Source organism: Carcharhinus amblyrhynchos, chromosome 4 (genome assembly GCF_965287045.1).
Source record: "Carcharhinus amblyrhynchos chromosome 4, sCarAmb.v2.hapA, whole genome shotgun sequence".
NCBI lineage: Eukaryota > Metazoa > Chordata > Chondrichthyes > Carcharhiniformes > Carcharhinidae > Carcharhinus > Carcharhinus amblyrhynchos.
Genome location: NC_137327.1, coordinates 100,988,161 through 101,004,993, shown reverse-complemented (window position 1 = coordinate 101,004,993; position 16,833 = coordinate 100,988,161). Strand labels below are relative to the sequence as shown.

Here is a 16,833-nt window from a genome sequence, read left to right as displayed (position 1 = left end):
TGTTATTTTGGGCTTTTTATGAACATATTTCAAGGTTTGAAGTAGAAATTTCAGGATATTTGTTCAATATTGTCATTCACTTCCCTTGTGAGATTAAATGTGTTGTGGTGAATTCTTGATGATGTAAGAAGACCATAAGACATAGGAGCAGAATAAGGCCACTTGACCTATCGATTCTGCTCCGTCATTCAATCGTGGCTGATATTTTTCTCATCCCCGTTCTCCTGCCTTTTCTCCATAACTCCTGATCCCCTTATTAACCAAGAAGCAGGATCAATTGGCCATTTTTTTCCATATTTAAGGAAGTGATTTTTTTGGTTTAGAAAAAGCTGTATGCTTCTTCTACCTTGTTAGGGTTGTCATTCCTCACTAGCAAGTTGCAGCAGGTCTCTATTGATAAATGACTTACAATGCCTATCACCCTCACTGACACAGAGGGGATTAGGGACCAGGTGGGTTAGAAGTGTACTTAAAGAAAAAAATCAATTGTCAATTAGAAAGTTTTAGGGTATTTACTGAAAGATTGGAATATTTTAACACATTGTCAAAACACATCCATCCAGATGACATGATAAGTATCTGTCCATGTCTATATTTAGGTGATACTGAGGTGGATATATAAACATGTACTATGCATATGGAGGAAATACATTCACATGTGTAGGGCCATTTGAGCAGATAAACACAAGAAATTATACTCTATACAAGGAGATGAAAGAAAGTTAAATTTGCCAGTACATCTTGAAATACACAAATTGGATGACTTGTTTTAGCTTTATGAAGAACTTCAAATATTTGATGGTACTAGTTGGCAGTAAACTAGGAAACTGGACTGGATACCATAAAGTAAGTTTTGTTTGTTTCTGAATTGACTCATAGAACACATTAGTTTAAATCTGTGTAAAAAGAGAAAATGCTGGATAACCTCAGCAGCTCTGGCAGCATCTGTGGAGAGAAACAGTTCTCAGTCTTATTAAAAAATGGCGAGAAAACCATGGCTGGAACGTTAGGGCCGTTCATGCTGGTGGGATTTTCCCATCCCACTGCAGCAAACGGAGCTTTGGCTGGGCATCAAATTCCCTGGCCTCACTGCAACGGGAGCATGACATGAATGGCCCATAAGATCATGTTCCATGAGTCTCTCTGCAGAGAAACTGGTAGGTTTTCTCTCCAAATCTTACAACACCGCTAAAATAAATCGAAGGGATTTATTTCACAGTATCGTATGGGGGTTGGGGGGAGTGTGGTGGGGAGGTCCAAAAAGCCGGCAAAGCCTGGCAGCTCAGATCGGGCCGCCAACCTATATATAATCTGCCTATCCGCCAGCCCCCCACATCCCCTTCTCCAGTCGCCACGGATGTCTCAGGGGCCCTCCATCCCATCCTCGATAAGGGTTGGCACTTCTCTACCCCCATCCCAATCTTTGACCCCTTCTCCCTTCCCCCCCAACCCAATCATCCTGGCCATGCCCCTCTCCCCCAGGGGCCATACTCACCTTCGCGCCCCAGGGAGGTCCTCATGACAGGTTCATGTCTTATGTAAATGTGTTGTAAATGGCACCAGTGCCGGCACCCACTGAATGGCCAGTGGGGGATGGGGGGCAGTGGGGTGGATATGAAGTCCCAGGGACAGTGCTTGCTAATGACATGCTAATGTTTTAAATAGTGCTTTCTGCCATCCCACAGTGTGTTTCACACCAGTCCACCTTCAAGGGTCTGGTAAGATTGGAACGTGGAAACTCGCCGGTGTGAATCGCGAACCCGGATTTTAGGCACACACTGCCATTCCCACAGAGGGAGCGTGTGGGGTCAAAATTGCTCACGCACAGTTTTGGATCTTAATCCAAAGGTCCAGCACTTTCTATTTTTATTTCAGATTTCCAGCATCCACAGTATTTTGTTTTTTATTTAAATAGAGGACTGTGCAAAATAGATACAGATTGAACCTTCAACAATTATGGTATTTTCTTGGGAAGAGCAAGTAATCAGTCTTTGCTTCATAATTATTTCTGAAATCCTTAAACACATGTATAATGGAGAGGTTTTATAAAGTCTGGATACTTCTGGGAGCATCTAGAAATATTGATTTTTACATGATTGTTACTCATGGCTCATTCTGGGGAGAAACAAAGAGTGAATATAATGCATTATAACTTTGTGACCAACAGCAAGGGAATGGATGAACACGTGATCATAATCTCAATAAACCCTAGCTAACTGCAACATTTACATATATACCTTGAAATGATACACTGGAAGAAAAGCAGAACTTGGAATTCTGGCTATTTATTATTACATTTTCTTTCAAAATACTTTTTACTATATTTAGTTTTGCTCATTTTTTATACATTTATTTTCTCTTTAAAATCTCTGTTCTGTTTCGCATCCCAATACCTCGACACGTAAGGCAATATTTCGTTGCCAGGTTCGTGGAAGAATTCTCAAATACTGAGCAAATATGGGCGGATCAAAGGAGTTCTGAACATGGCTGTTACTGTCCACATTCCCTTCAAATATCTGTGGAATAAACAATTTGAGATGTACATCAGCATCTGGTCAAGGAACAGAAAATTAATTGTCATTAACACAGAGAAATCTTGTAGTGGAGCTGGGAAGAAGAGTTTACTGGTGTCCGATTGTGAAAATGAAAGAATTTATATAACACTTTTCACAACATCAGGACATCTCAAAACATTTAATAGCCAAAAAAGAACTTTTGAAATGTAGTCACTGTTGTAATGTGGAAAACATGGCAGCCAGTTTGTACATTCACACAAATGGCATTATCATTGCTGAAACCTCCACTATCAACAGCCTGGGGGTTAACCATTGACCAGAAGATGAATCAGACTAGCCATATAAATACTATGGCTATCACAGCAGGTCAAAAGTGAGGTATCCTGCAGCGAATAATTCACTTCTTAACCTCCAAAGCCCGTCCACCATCTATAAGTCAGGAGGATAATGGAATACTCTCCACTTGCATGGATTTGTGCAGCTTCAAGAAACACTCAAGGAGCCATACACAATCCAAGACAAAACAGCTCATTTGATTGCTACCCATCCACAAACATTCAATTCCTCCACCACTGACAAACAGCAGTTGCAGTGTTTGCCATCAATAAGATGCACTGCAGGAACTCACCAAAGCAGCACCTTCCAAACCCACAATCACTACCATCTAGAAGAACAAGAGCAGCAGATACCTGGGAACACTGAAGGTTCCCCTCCAAGTCACTCACCATCCTGACTTGGAAATATATCACTGTCGCTAGGTCAAAATCCTGGAACTCCTTCTCTAACAGCACTGTGGATGTATCCACACTGAAGGGACTGCATTGGTTCAAGAAAGCAGCTCAATGACAATGTTTCAATGATAAAGGACATCAGGTTGAAAACATTTGAACAATATAGTTGTTCAGATTGGAGGGAGTGGTTTTGATAGATGCTTCATGTAATGTCACAGAATCATTATGGTACAGAAGGAAGCCATTTGGCCCATTGTGATTGCATCTGCTCTCCAAACGAGCATTCCCACTTAGTGCTGTTTCCCTGCTTGTTCCCCATACCCCTGCATATTGGTTCTGTTCAAGTAATCATCTGATGCCCTCTTGATGCCTCAATTGACCTCCACTACCAGACAGTGCATTCCAGACCCCAAACATTGTGTGAATTTTTGTATCTCTCACATCAGATTTGCTTTGTTTGCAAATACTTTAAATTTGTACCCTCTTGTTCTTGATCCTTTCATGGGTGGGTACAGTTCCCCCCTATTTACTCTGTCCAACCCCCTCATGATTTTGAACATTTTGATAAAATCTTCTCTTGGCCTTCTCCTTTCACAGTAATTTCATTGCAGTGCTAATGTAAGCCTTGCTTGTGACTAATAAATAAACTTTAAACTCCCTTTTCCAAGGAGAACTGTCCCAACCTCTCTAATCTATCCTCATAACTGAAGTTTCTCATCCCTGGAACCATTTTCGTGAACTTTTCTGCACTTTCTCCAATGTGTTCACATCCCTACTAAAGTATGGCACCCAAAATGATACACAATATTTCAGCTGAGGTCTAATTAGTGTTTGATTTGTATCATTCCGGCCTCAGAATGTCTCAATTCCTGTACATCTGTCCCTTACCTCAATTAAACATACAGCGGTACTGGTATTTAGTTAACAATGTGAACTATTTTTACATTTGCTGTTTATTCATTCAACCTTGTGATTTAAGGTGCCCTGAATGCTTGCTATTATAAGAAAGCAAATGATAGTGGCCATTTTAGGAATGCAATCTCACTTCCATGTACTGATGTCAAGTTAAGCTCACTCCCGTGTCTGCTTTGTTTGGTTGGAGAGGGGGGGGAAGTGAAAATGAAGATAGGCAACAATCTCTTGGGGTTAGGAGGAGGTTGAGTACATGAAGATAGCTTCATTATGATACAGAAGGAATTCCTCAGACCACATGCAGTTTTTAATAAATGAGAACCTTGGTCAACAATTATACACACATTCCAGAAATTGCTACGAGTTTGACTTGAAGATTCTCATTATGATTTGTTTTCAGAACCTACCTTTTCCTTGAAGTTTTGTCTGTCTTTAATTACTGTCCAGTGGTTACGATTGTCACTGTATGAGATAATATACTCCTTCACAAACATTGCCCGCCCCAAGTGGCTGGCGCCTTGAGTTATAATTCCTGTAATTTTTTTTCTGTTTTGAAAGTTGATCTGAAACCATTCATGTGGATTGTTTCTCTGCAAGCAGAAAACAATTTGTGGAACTTTAATTTCACAAAATTGTCCTTCTTTTGATTACATACTGCAGCAGAAATAATATAGTAGCAATTCAAAGGATACAGTTTTTTTTTAAAAAATGCAGCCAGTTAGGAATCTGATCTCTGTGATATAAATCATTTTATAAGATTCCAGTGTGTGACTCACTCCCCAATACCCAACATGCTTTAGTTTATTTGTTTTTGATGTTACCTTTGGCACCCATGCATTTGTGAATCCCTCTTTGTTGAGACGAGCCAGTGATGGAGTCCAAGCACTCATGCTAACCCAGAAGGAGGAGGCGCTGAGTTGATGGTCTGCGATGATTCTGCTCTCCATCCCTAATGGCATCGAACAACCTAGGAAACAAAGGAGACACAGCCTGAGACCACTCTTGTCATGTTGCTGAGAAAGCTTGGTAAACTCACCATAACCTTTTAAGCAAAGGAAGAGTTTGTTTCCCTTATTGGAAATATAGGCGGGTGCAAAACAAAATGTACCTTTTGCCTATAGATTGTGATCACAGCTGCAGGCAGCTTCAAACCAGCTAAGTGTATTTCACTTCCTCTTTTATGGTTAGGAACAATGGGAGTACTTGAGGTACATTCAAGTGTGAAAGGAAAGGTAAATAAACACAACCTACTGGAGGCTGTGTGGAAAACCATTAAGCTGTCAATCAAATGACAACTAAAAGGATTGGACCGAAATTAAATAGAAAAAGTTTTTCAAAGGGTTGGAAGGTAATTCAAAGACCGGGCCACCCTTTGTAACCATTTTACAATGAGCGAGTTTGCATAATTTTCGGGTTAGTACTTCTGGACAACTGCCATGCAAATACTTGCCTGGGAAGTTCTGACAAGGATTCCCCAGTACATCTTTGGAGTACCATCCAAATCTGACACTGGGGAGCCCCGATGTCCTGGCCCAATTTGTCCAGCCAGAATAAGCTCTAAGGGCCAAATGAACTATGCTCCCATTTCTTTTGTTACATCAATATGGGTTTTGATGAATGATCATTCTTAACCCTATTTCAGTAAATCTTTTAATTTTAATCCTTTTTTCCCTCCCATAGCAATCCAATTTCTTACTAATTAGAGCAATGAACAATCAGATGATGCTTTACAAAGTCGTGACACACCTTGTGAAGGTCAATGTCTCTCAGACCTCTACTTTCCTTTATTTTTTCAAGAGGCATAGCAGAGGGAGAAAGGAAGTTAATTTATGAAGTTTTGTGAACACAACCCAAATCCTACAACCCGTCATTTGATTAACAACCTCCCATTGTTATGTTTTATCACAAAGGATTATAGACCTGTTGGTTGAGGATAGCAGAGCTATCTTCCTAATATTTAAAAACCCTCACCTGAGTTACAGGTCAAGACTATCTGTGCCTTCATTTGATTAATGTTATTTTACTAGACGCCGAAAGGGGAATTTTAAGTCAGCAGAGATTCAAAGCTGTTACCTGACTTTACAAGTAGTATGGGTTGACTTAAGGAGAGGCGATAGTCTAGTGGTATTATCACTAGATTACTAATCCAGAAACTCAGCTAATGTTCTAGGGACGTGGGTTCAAATCCTACCACAACAGATGGTGGAATTTGAATTCAATTAAAAAAATCTGGAATTAAGTATCTACTGATGACCACGAAACCATTGTCGGAAAAACCCCTTTGGTTCACTAATGATTTTCAGGGAGGGAAATCTACCATCCTCACCTGGTCTGGCCTACATATAACTCCGGAGCCACAGCAATGTGGTTGGCTCTCAACTGCCCTCCAAAGTCAACTAGGAATGGGCAATAAATGCTGGCCAGCCAGCGACACCCATGTTCCATGAATGAATGTAAAAAAAAAATAAATTTTTGTTGATGACTCAGTTGAGAAGATGGATGGGATTTTCTGGCTGTGTGTGCCCCAAGACTGGAAGTTCCTTCCCAAGGTCTATGGATCTTTAAACGGTTCTTGCTGAATTTTCTGTCCCACCTGTTGCTATTCCTGTGGTGGGCGAGGTGGTAAAGTTCCGCCCGATCAATTTGAAAACGCTGGGGAGTTTATCTCTGTCCGTGTTATTGCATCAACATGTTATATCATTAAGTCCATTCCTTAAATTTGTTGCAGAAAAAACAGCTATCTCAAAGAAGAAAGGTTGTATCTAATGTGGCAAAAGGAAGCACATGAGTGCAGTCCAGGGCAATATAATGCTTTTACCAGGTCACCCTGTCCGTTTACATTTAAAACATGTCAGATACTTGTTTTGGAAGCTCTGCCCCCTTTTTGTTGAAATTTTCTTAGTTAGTTTTAGTTTTACTCTTTTATTTGCTTTCAGACAACTCTGAACAAATGATTTATTTCTTTAGTTGTCTGATTACCGCTCCATTTGGTTCTGTGTCACTAAACCCGCTGCCATTTAATCTTGATTGCCTCCTACCATATTTTACTCTTTCCTTTTTCTTCCTGGCATTCGATTTGCTTTAAAATCAATTATATTTCAAACTTTTCTCTGTTCTGATGAAAGATTATAGCTGTGAAACTCTAACACTGTTTTTCTTTCTCCACAGATGCTGCACGAGTATTTGCATCAGTTTCTGTTTTTATTCTGCAATTGTTTTCTCATTTTTACTTCCAGTTCTGACCATTCTGGAATGAGCTTTCGTAATCACTGGGATTATATCTCTGAACTTACTCTGTAGATCGCAACCCAGCAACTCCATTCGCAGTGCTGAGGATCCCATGCTTGGCTTTGGGTATACTCTGATATACCGGGCTACGATTGGTGGATTGAAATTGTTTCTCACCTGCCCTGTTCCATCAGTGTTTCCTTTAAATATCTGGAATTCAGAAGTGGAAATGTGAAATCTTGAAAGTACTGATGTATATAGGGTTCTTAACAAAGACATCTGTTTATTATTAAATATGCTGTTAGATTAAGTCCACCATGGTTTTTCACTAATATTGAAACTACAAAAATGATCTGAAATAGATATACCGCTTACAACGCCACTTAAAATAATGTCTATTGAACCTTGGAGAAATTTATTCTTCACATTTCTTTTTCTATCAAGTTCCAAGTTTAGGAGTTTTATTTCTAACCATGTTTAAAACAAGAAAATCTCATGGTCATTATTCTTTGATGGTCATTTAACATCATCAGCTGCTGAAACTATTTGATGTATTTTTTCACCAGAGAGACTGTGGGAAAGTTAGATTACTGACCTATGAAGCTGGGCTAGCGCTTAATATAAAAAAGGATAGCAAGAGTTTTTATAAATATATAAAAAGGAAGAGGCTGGCTAGGGTGAACGTTGGTCCTTTAGAGGATGAGAAAGGGGATCTAGTGGTAGGGGATGGGGATATGGCTAAGGTATTGAATAACTTTTTTGTTTCTGTCTTCACGGAGGAGGACGTGAATAATTTGCCGGGTGTTAGTGATGGAAAAGTGGTAGGACTGGAGGGACTTAATGACATTACTGTTACTAGAGAGGCGGTGCTCGACAGACTGGAGGGGCTGATTGTGGACAAGTCCCCAGGACCGGATGGAATGCATCCGAGGGTTCTGAAAGAAATGGCGGAGGTGATAGTGGACGCCTTGGTGGTTATTTTCCAGACGTCGCTGGATTCCGGGGAAGTGCCGGAAGATTGGAAAACGGCTAATGTTACGCTGTTGTTTAAGAAGGGTGCCAGGCAAAAGGCAGGGAATTATAGGCCGGTTAGTTTAACGTCTGTGGTAGGTAAAATGTTAGAATCCGTCATTAAGGAGGAAATTGCGAGGCATCTTGAAGGGAATTGCTTGATAGAGCAGATGCAGCACGGTTTCATTAAAGGGAAGTCGTGTCTGACAAATTTACTGGAGTTCTATGAGGATGTGTCTAGGGCAGTGGATAGAGGAGAGCTGGTGGATGTGGTCTTTCTGGATTTTCAGAAGGCGTTTGACAAAGTACCTCATAAGAGGTTATTGCAGAAGGTCGGGGGACATGGAGTTGGGGGTAGGGTGTTAGCATGGATAGAGGATTGGTTGTCAAATAGGAGGCAGAGAGTGGGGGTCAACAGGTGCTATTTGGATTGGCGGATGGTGACTAGTGGAGTGCCCCAGGGGTCGGTGCTGGGGCCTCAGCTTTTTACCATTTATATAGATGATCTGGAGGAGGGAACCGAGTGTAGGGTGTCGAAATTTGCTGATGACACCAAGATTGGGGGAACGGCAAATTGTGCGGAGGGTGTGGAGAGTCTGCAGAAGGATCTAGATAGGCTGGGCGAATGGGCCAGGAACTGGCAAATGGAATTTAATGTTGGCAAGTGTGAGGTGGTCCACTTTGGTAGGAAGGACCATTACTTACGTGGCGAAAAACTGCAGCAGGCGATGGTGCAGAGGGACCTCGGGGTCCTTGTGCATGAGTCGCAAAAACCCAGCTTGCGGGTGCAGCAGGTGGTCAGGAAGGCGAATGGGATGCTGGCCTTCATAGCGAGGGGGATTGAATATAAAAGTAGGGAGGTCTTGCTGCAGCTGTATAGGGCATTGGTGAGGCCGCAGCTGGAGTGCTGTGTGCAGTTTTGGGCGCCGCACCTGCGCGAAGATATTTTGGCCTTGGAGGGAGTGCAGAGGAGGTTTACTAGGCTGATACCGGAGTTGAGGGGGTTGAGCTATGAGGAGAGGCTGAATAAACTAGGCTTGTACTCGTTAGAGTTTAGAAGAATGAGGGGAGATCTCATTGAGACGTATAAGATGATGAATGGGATGGATAGGATAGAGGTGGAGAGACTCTTCCCACTTAGAAAGGACAGTAGGACTAGGGGGCACAGCCTCAAGATAAAGGGGGGAGGCGGTTTAGAACGGAGTTGAGGAGGAACCTCTTCACTCAAAGGGTGGTGAATCTCTGGAATTCTCTGCCCGTTGAAGTGGTGGAGGCTGCCTCACTAAATATTTTTAAGACGCGGGTTGATGGGTTTTTGATAAGAGAGGGGATTAAGGGTTATGGGGAGGGGGCGGGAAAGTGGAACTGAGACACGACAGATCAGCCATGATCTTATTGAATGGCGGGGCAGGCTCGAAGGGCTAGATGGCCTACTCCTGCTCCTATTTGTTATGTTCTTATGTTCTTAGTCTAATCCTCCTCATTGTTTGACTGGAGTTTATCATGAGAACTTGCCCCCGAGGTTACCAACATCAGCCCCCCAACTCCCATATCATAAAATCATTGAATCCTACAATGCAGAAGGAGGCCATTCAGCCCATCGAGTCTGCACCAACCACAGACCAACCCAGGCCCTATCCCCATAACCCTATGAATTTATTCTAGTTAGTCTCTCTGATACTAAGAGCCCAATTTTACCATTTTCATTGTAAGTGCTGAATCTGGGCGCAATTCCGATCCAACTTGGCAATTAGCTTTCAGGCGTCCCCATACGCACTCAGACTAAAAAAAAATTGCGGGTCTGAATCGTGCTGTGGGTGGGGCTTATTGTGCCTGAAACTATTGGAGCTCTGAACTGCACATGCGCAGTTAAAAAAAAGTGAAAATTGCACCGTTGTCACATTGCTCCCAGGCTGCAGGATAAAGCGGCCTGGGAGCAATGATCCCAACAGACATTACCCCCATCCCTACAACATAACTGTCCTCCTTATTCACTCATCCCCTCTGCTACCCAGACCAATTGCGACCCTCTGCTTCCTCCTCCCCCTCCTCCCCCCCTCCACGATCGCCCATAGAGTGGCAGCGGACTCTACCTGCCCCTCAGCAGCCAATGTATAACTGTTGTGGGTCTTTGTTTGTATAAGTGTTTTCCTTTCCTTAGGCCATCTCCTTAATTACTTCATCTAACCCCTTTGTGATTTTAAACACCTCTCTTAAACTTCAGGACCCAGACATCAGGGTCAAATTGGAATTAAATGCTTGCACTGTGTGGAGAGCTGTGAATTTCCCCAAATTGGTCACATGACGGCTAGAGGGCACACTTGTTATTCAATTCAGGATGATAATGGGCGTATTATGGTGAGGGCATTAGGAAAATAGGATGCCTTTACAGGTAAGTGAGAGAGATGGTGCCCCAAGATGGAGGTGTGTTCTCTCTAACTATTTAAAATTTTAAAATAAATCAAGCCCTTAGTTATCAGGCCGGCTACCATTTTTGATGGGGAACACCAGGCAGCCTGCAGCTGCAGATGAAACCAGACAGGTGGGGAAGGCCTCATATCCCATCTGGCCAGTCCCTGGAAGGCCCTTTGCAAGCAGCTACACTGCTCCTTCAATCCAGAGACCTGGGGTCCATCGGAAAATCCCAGTTGGCCTCTGTTAACAGGCTTTAATGGGCCAACAACGCTGAATTAACTTTCTGCTTGTGAGCTGACAGTTCGACTATACCACCCAATCCAAGAGGTGGGACATAGCTAGGTATTAGGTACACCAACCAGCAGTGGAAATGCACGTGTCCATCGGACCCCATCAAAAATTCAGCCTTTTCATTCTCATACGGAAAAGTCAGAAAAACTGTATCCCATTTTATAGATTTTCATTTCCATTGTAGTGAATGGACATGGCAATTAGGATAAGGAGGGGCTGAATTGATCCTGTCCATTTTGTAATTATCATCCACATTAGCACCAGTGAATCCATTTTCCAATACTAAGGAAAATGTCCGCAGTATAATAACTTAGAAAAGGTAAAATTCAAACCTTATCTCTGAGGCATCAATTCATTTTGCTTTTGTTGTAAGAAAAATATTACTTACTTTAATGTCTAAGGTGGTATTGCTTTTGTAGTTTTTCCAGATGTAGGTGTCCTGGCTATAGGAAACATAAAAGTGATCCACATAGAGATGCTTAAAATAGTGGCGGACACCCTGTGTAATTATTCCGTGGACTAACATTGGTGTCTTTAAATCAACCTGGAAGCATATCACCAAGTCAAAGGTTAGAATTCAACAATCAATTGAAAAACTATATGTTGTTTAAGCATTTGATATCTTGAGATACTAATTTGTGTATAAAATAGCCGTAAGTGCTTATCCCATATTACAAATGGAAGGGATTCAAGTATGGGCAAAGGCAGGACATCCAAACATACCTCAAAATTTATATTTTTAAATCAGCTTACTCACTTTTTTAGAAGAACGTGTCTGAGATTAAAACAGAAAAACAATTAGTGTCCTTCCTGGATTAGTTAGTTCTCCAGTTCAAAGAGTGGAAAGTGATTATGCATCTAAATGTTCACTGGATATGTCAGTGAATAGTCACAAAGTTAGTGATAAGACTAGTGCCACAAAACTGACACCTGGACGTGGCGTTAGTGTTTTTGTCTGACAAGACTTGTTTCTTGTCATTTGCTGATTTTGAATTGGTGTATCAGTGGAAGTAGTAATGTTTCTATTTGAACTTACTGCTCCTTTAAATTTAGATGTTGCTCCTAGTTGTGTTAGCAATCTGACATTGTCTTCTCTTGATAACAAATTGTTGGGCGCAGGTTTATCATATATGTCTGAATAAAGCTTGCAATGAAATAAGTTCAGTAAAATCTTCTGGGGGCAATTGTACCTGAATCCATGGCCGACTTCCTTTGCTCCGCCAACCATTGGTGAATCCAGAGTTGTGCAACCTTGCCAATTGTGGTCCCCATTTCCCTATAAAATCCAGTAAAAGAACATAAGAACATAAGAAATAGGAGCAGGAGTAGGCCATCTAGCCCCTCGAGCCTGCCCCGCCATTCAATAAGATCATGGCTGATCTGTCGTGGCTCAGTTCCACATTCCCGCCCTCTCCCCATAACCCTTAATCCCCTTGCCTATCAAAAACCCATCAACCCGCGTCTTAAAAATATTGAGCGAGGCAGCCTCCACCACTTCAACGGGCAGAGAATTCCTGAGATTCACCACCTTTTGAGTGAAGAAGTTCCTCCTCAACTCCGTTCTAAACCGCCCCCCCTTTATCTTGAGGCTGTGCCCTCTAGTCCTACTGTCCTTTCTGAGCGGGAAGAGCCTCTCCACCTCTATCCTATCCATCCCATTCAACATGTTATATGTCTCAATGAGATCCCCCCTCATTCTTCTAAACTCTAACGAGTACAAGCCTAGTTTATTCAGCCTCTCCTCATAGCTCAACCCCCTCAACTCCGGCATCAGCCTAGTAAACCTCCTCTGCACTCCCTCCAAGGCCAAAATATCCTTGCGTAAGTGCGGCGACCAAAACTGCACACAGTACTCCAGCTGCGGCCTCACCAATGCCCTATACAGCTGCAGGAAGACCTCCCTACTTTTATATTCAATCCCCCTCGCTATGAAGGCCAGCATCCCATTAAACTTCCTGACCACCTGCTGCACCTGCAGGCTGGGATTTTGCGACTCATGCACAAGGACCCCGAGGTCCCTCTGCACCGTCGCATGCTGCAGTTTTTCGCCACGTAAGTAATAGTCCTTCCTACCATTATTCCTACCAAAGTGGACAACCTCACATTTGCCAACATTAAATTTCATTTGCCAGCTCCTGGCCCATTCGCCCAGCCTATCTAGATCCTTCTGCAGACTCTCCACACGCTCCGCACAATTTGCCGTTCCACCAATCTTGGTGTCATCAGCAAATTTCGACACCATACACTCGGTTCCCTCCTCCAGATCCAGATATATAAATGGTAAATAGCTGAGGCCCCAGCACCGACCCCTGGGGCACTCCACTAGTCACCAACCGCCAATCCGAATAGCACCCATTAACCCCCACTCTCTGCCTCCTATTTGACAGCCAATCCTCTATCCACGCTAACACCCTACCCCCAACTCCATGCCCCCTTACCTTCTGTAATAACCTCTTGTGAGGTACCTTGTCAAACGCCTTCTGAAAATCAAGAAACACCACTTCCACCGGCTCTCCTCTATCCACTGCCCTAGACACATCCTCATAGAACTCCAATAAGTTCGTCAGACACGCCTTCCCTTAACGAAACCGTGCTGCATCTGCTCTACCAAACAATACTCCTCAAGATGCCTTGCTATTTTCTCCTTGATCATGGATTCTAACATTTCTCCTACAACAGACGTTAAACTAACCGGCCTATAATTCCCCGCCTTTTGCCTGCCACCCTTCTTAAACAACGGTGTAACATTAGCCGTTTTCCAATCTTCCGGCACTTCCCCGGAATCCAGCGACATTTGGAAAATAATCACCAAGGCATCCTCAGATATTTGGGACAGCCTTATTGTCAACTTGCCAGTTGAACAAAGATTAAGAAATAGAGCTAGATAACAAGCTACCTCTTAAACCAGGTAGAATGGACATAGCATTTATGTTTGTAAATTAAAATGTAAACTAAAACCAAGAAACTTAATTAAGGGAACAAGGATTTCACTCTGAATCCCTTTCAATCATAGGAATGAATACCCACACATGACTGTTTAATAGTTTTACAAATCTAATAGTATTTTCAGTGAAATCAAAATATTTCCAACTATCTTTGTTTGAGCTTGAATGTATTTGATCTTTGCATTTGTGAACAGATGCACATAGTAGCTTCTTGAGTCTGTTATACAGACACAACTGTTCTCTCTCCTTCTCCTGTTCCATGAGGCTGCTGCCTATGTCCAAAAGTGTTTGCTCTTCACATTCAAGTCTCGATGGTGCGTACTAGTGGACTATGAAAATTCGAAGTGTAGTAAGCAATGAGGAGACTTCATGTAAGAGACTTCCATGAGGAAGTAGGCAGGCTGGAGGATTGGAACAGGTAATGTCACCAGATCAATGATTTTAAAGTTCATTCAAATTCATATAAAGCAGGATCACACCCATTTAGGGCGTAAATCTAATGATATCACTGGCAAGAACATTGTACAAACAGTGAGCGTGGGCACAAGATCACCCCCATATAAGATATGGAAGATATTTGACAGTTGGATGCTGAGAGGATGCTTCCCCTTATGGGAGTGATTAGAACTAAGGGACTGGAGTTTTATTTTCTCTTAGAGGGTTTTAGTCCCCAGAATTCTCTTCCCAGGGAGCAGTGGAGGCATGTTTTTAAGGCTGAGTTTGTCTCCTTGCTAGTCAAGAACCCATCTAAGTAGAGTCAAGATCACAGTCAGATCAGCCATGATGTTATCAAATGGTGGAGCTGGTTCAAAGGGCCAAATGGCCAACTCCTGCTCCTAACTCATACGCTTGTAGGCTTTTACTAGAAAAGATATCACAGCCAGACCTGATCTGTCCACACATGCTGTTTCTTAAGTGTGATAAATTCAACATTTTGTTCTCCACAGTACTGTTGCTGACCTAGAAATTGAACCTGACTGGACCTATTTTACCTGGCTCCATACTTACAATGCCATTTATTATACATAGCAAATCTTTTATGTATGTTTTTTAAATTTAGTTTACCAGTGTCATGATCAATTTTATGAACGCACAGTTATCCAATAAACAGAACTCACAAGACTGAAACGACATTATACTATTTTTCCTCGGCAAAGTGGTACTGAAACATAGCTCATGGAAAATAAGTTGTGTACATAGCAAATTCGAGTAGATTTTCTCTGTGAAACTGTGGGAGTCAGTTTACCAGCCTGGCAGCACCAGCATGAGGCCAGGTTATTTAACAACTGGACCTGGTTATTGTGTCGCCAGCATATCTGGGATGGCTTGCCTGCTCAGGCCTGATTTAAAATGCCATTGGGGTTTGATTGATGGCATCAGATACTGATTAGCACGTTTCAAGAAATACCCCACAGACTTCTGCTGTCTGTCTTTATCACCTGATCAAAAGAGCAGGTTAATACCAGATAGGTGGGGGTACTGGATGGTTTTCTAGTGGACAAGTAACTCAGGTCTTTGTAATTGACCTCCTGTTCAGCTTCTGTCAGGCAGGTAGGGTTAAATAAACACCCCCCTCCACTACTACCCTTCCTTCCCCCTCAGTATACAGGATTCAATCTTGTGGAAAGTAGGAATTTCACTGACCTATTTGTCCAGATGCTGAAAGTTGTGAATTTACTATTCTTCCAGTTCTTAGACCCAGGGGCATTCTGCAGTCTGAAATATGATGAACATTATTACAGTCTAAGCACAAAAGCATTATGATACTTCAGTCCAATTCATATCTCACTTGTTGATGAGAAGAACTGTTATATTCACAATTTGATTTCAATTAATTTCTTTCAGTCACTTATGCCTGGAAATTGACCTTCATGTTTAGGGAGATTAGAGGTCACTTCCTTCTCAGTTAGGAAGCTAAAACGTGGGGAAAAAAGTTACCTTGAGGGCTATTATGAACTTCTTACTTTTTGATGTCAAGAATCTGTTAACAATCTAAAGCATTTCATTAAAAAGTGATGTTTTAGATTAAAATGTCAGTGGCAGTATCTTAGGTAGTGTTCCAACCCCACTTTTGGACCATTTGACTCTCAGGGCAGGATGTGTTTCCCGACTCCTCTGTCCAAATTTGCACCCCTTGACCAAGGATGAACATCAGTCAGGAGCAGCAACTTTGGTTAATGTAGTTCCCCTAAAACATAGTACGTGGGCACTGGAAAATCAATTCTAGGTCACCTAATATTGTGGTTGAGATGAACTAACTCAGCCTGACCGGGCGTCAACCATGAGACATTCCTTGTCATTGTTATTAATTATATAAACGTGCCGAGTCATTCTCCTTTAAAGATGCGTAAAAAGGATTGAATATTTAACGTCACTGACCGAGGAAAGCAGATAGTAAACAGTGTACTTTGAAATTTCACACTGCCCTGCCAAAATATTGGCTGGAATTCTCCAGCTGTTCTTGCCAGTGGGATCTTCTGGCCTTGCTGACGGAGCACCCCCACTCTGGGTTTCCCAGCGGTATAGGATGGAGTCAATGGAAAATCCCATGAACAGCAGTGGGATCAGAAAATCCCGATGCTGATGAACAGTGCACCACCTCCTGCCGCGAGAAGCATACAATCAGGAGGCCAGAGAACCTCCCCCACCTCCGTATTACTCAATGCCACCATATGGTGACAGCACCATACTGCCTACGTAAAGGCAGACAGAAGTACACAACTTGTTATCTGATCCTATAGTTTGCAGCACGGACAGAAGAGATAGACATTGCAGTTCAAAGGG

General features: G+C 42.3%; 1 protein-coding gene across 1 annotated transcript in view; it reads right to left on the bottom strand.

Moving 5' to 3' along the window:
- Positions 1-497: 497 nt before the first annotated feature.
- Positions 498-16,833, bottom strand: part of f8 (coagulation factor VIII, procoagulant component) — an 80,910-nt gene continuing 64,574 nt past the window's right edge. The window contains exons 19-25 of the mRNA XM_080187677.1: positions 15,694-15,765; positions 12,295-12,380; positions 11,493-11,648; positions 7,453-7,597; positions 4,981-5,126; positions 4,567-4,749; positions 498-2,516 (exon numbers count right to left, since the gene is read on the bottom strand). Coding sequence (XP_080043803.1) covers positions 2,361-2,516; positions 4,567-4,749; positions 4,981-5,126; positions 7,453-7,597; positions 11,493-11,648; positions 12,295-12,380; positions 15,694-15,765 — 944 coding nt within the window. The 3' untranslated portion in view covers positions 498-2,360. The remainder of the gene's footprint in view (positions 2,517-4,566; positions 4,750-4,980; positions 5,127-7,452; positions 7,598-11,492; positions 11,649-12,294; positions 12,381-15,693; positions 15,766-16,833) is intronic.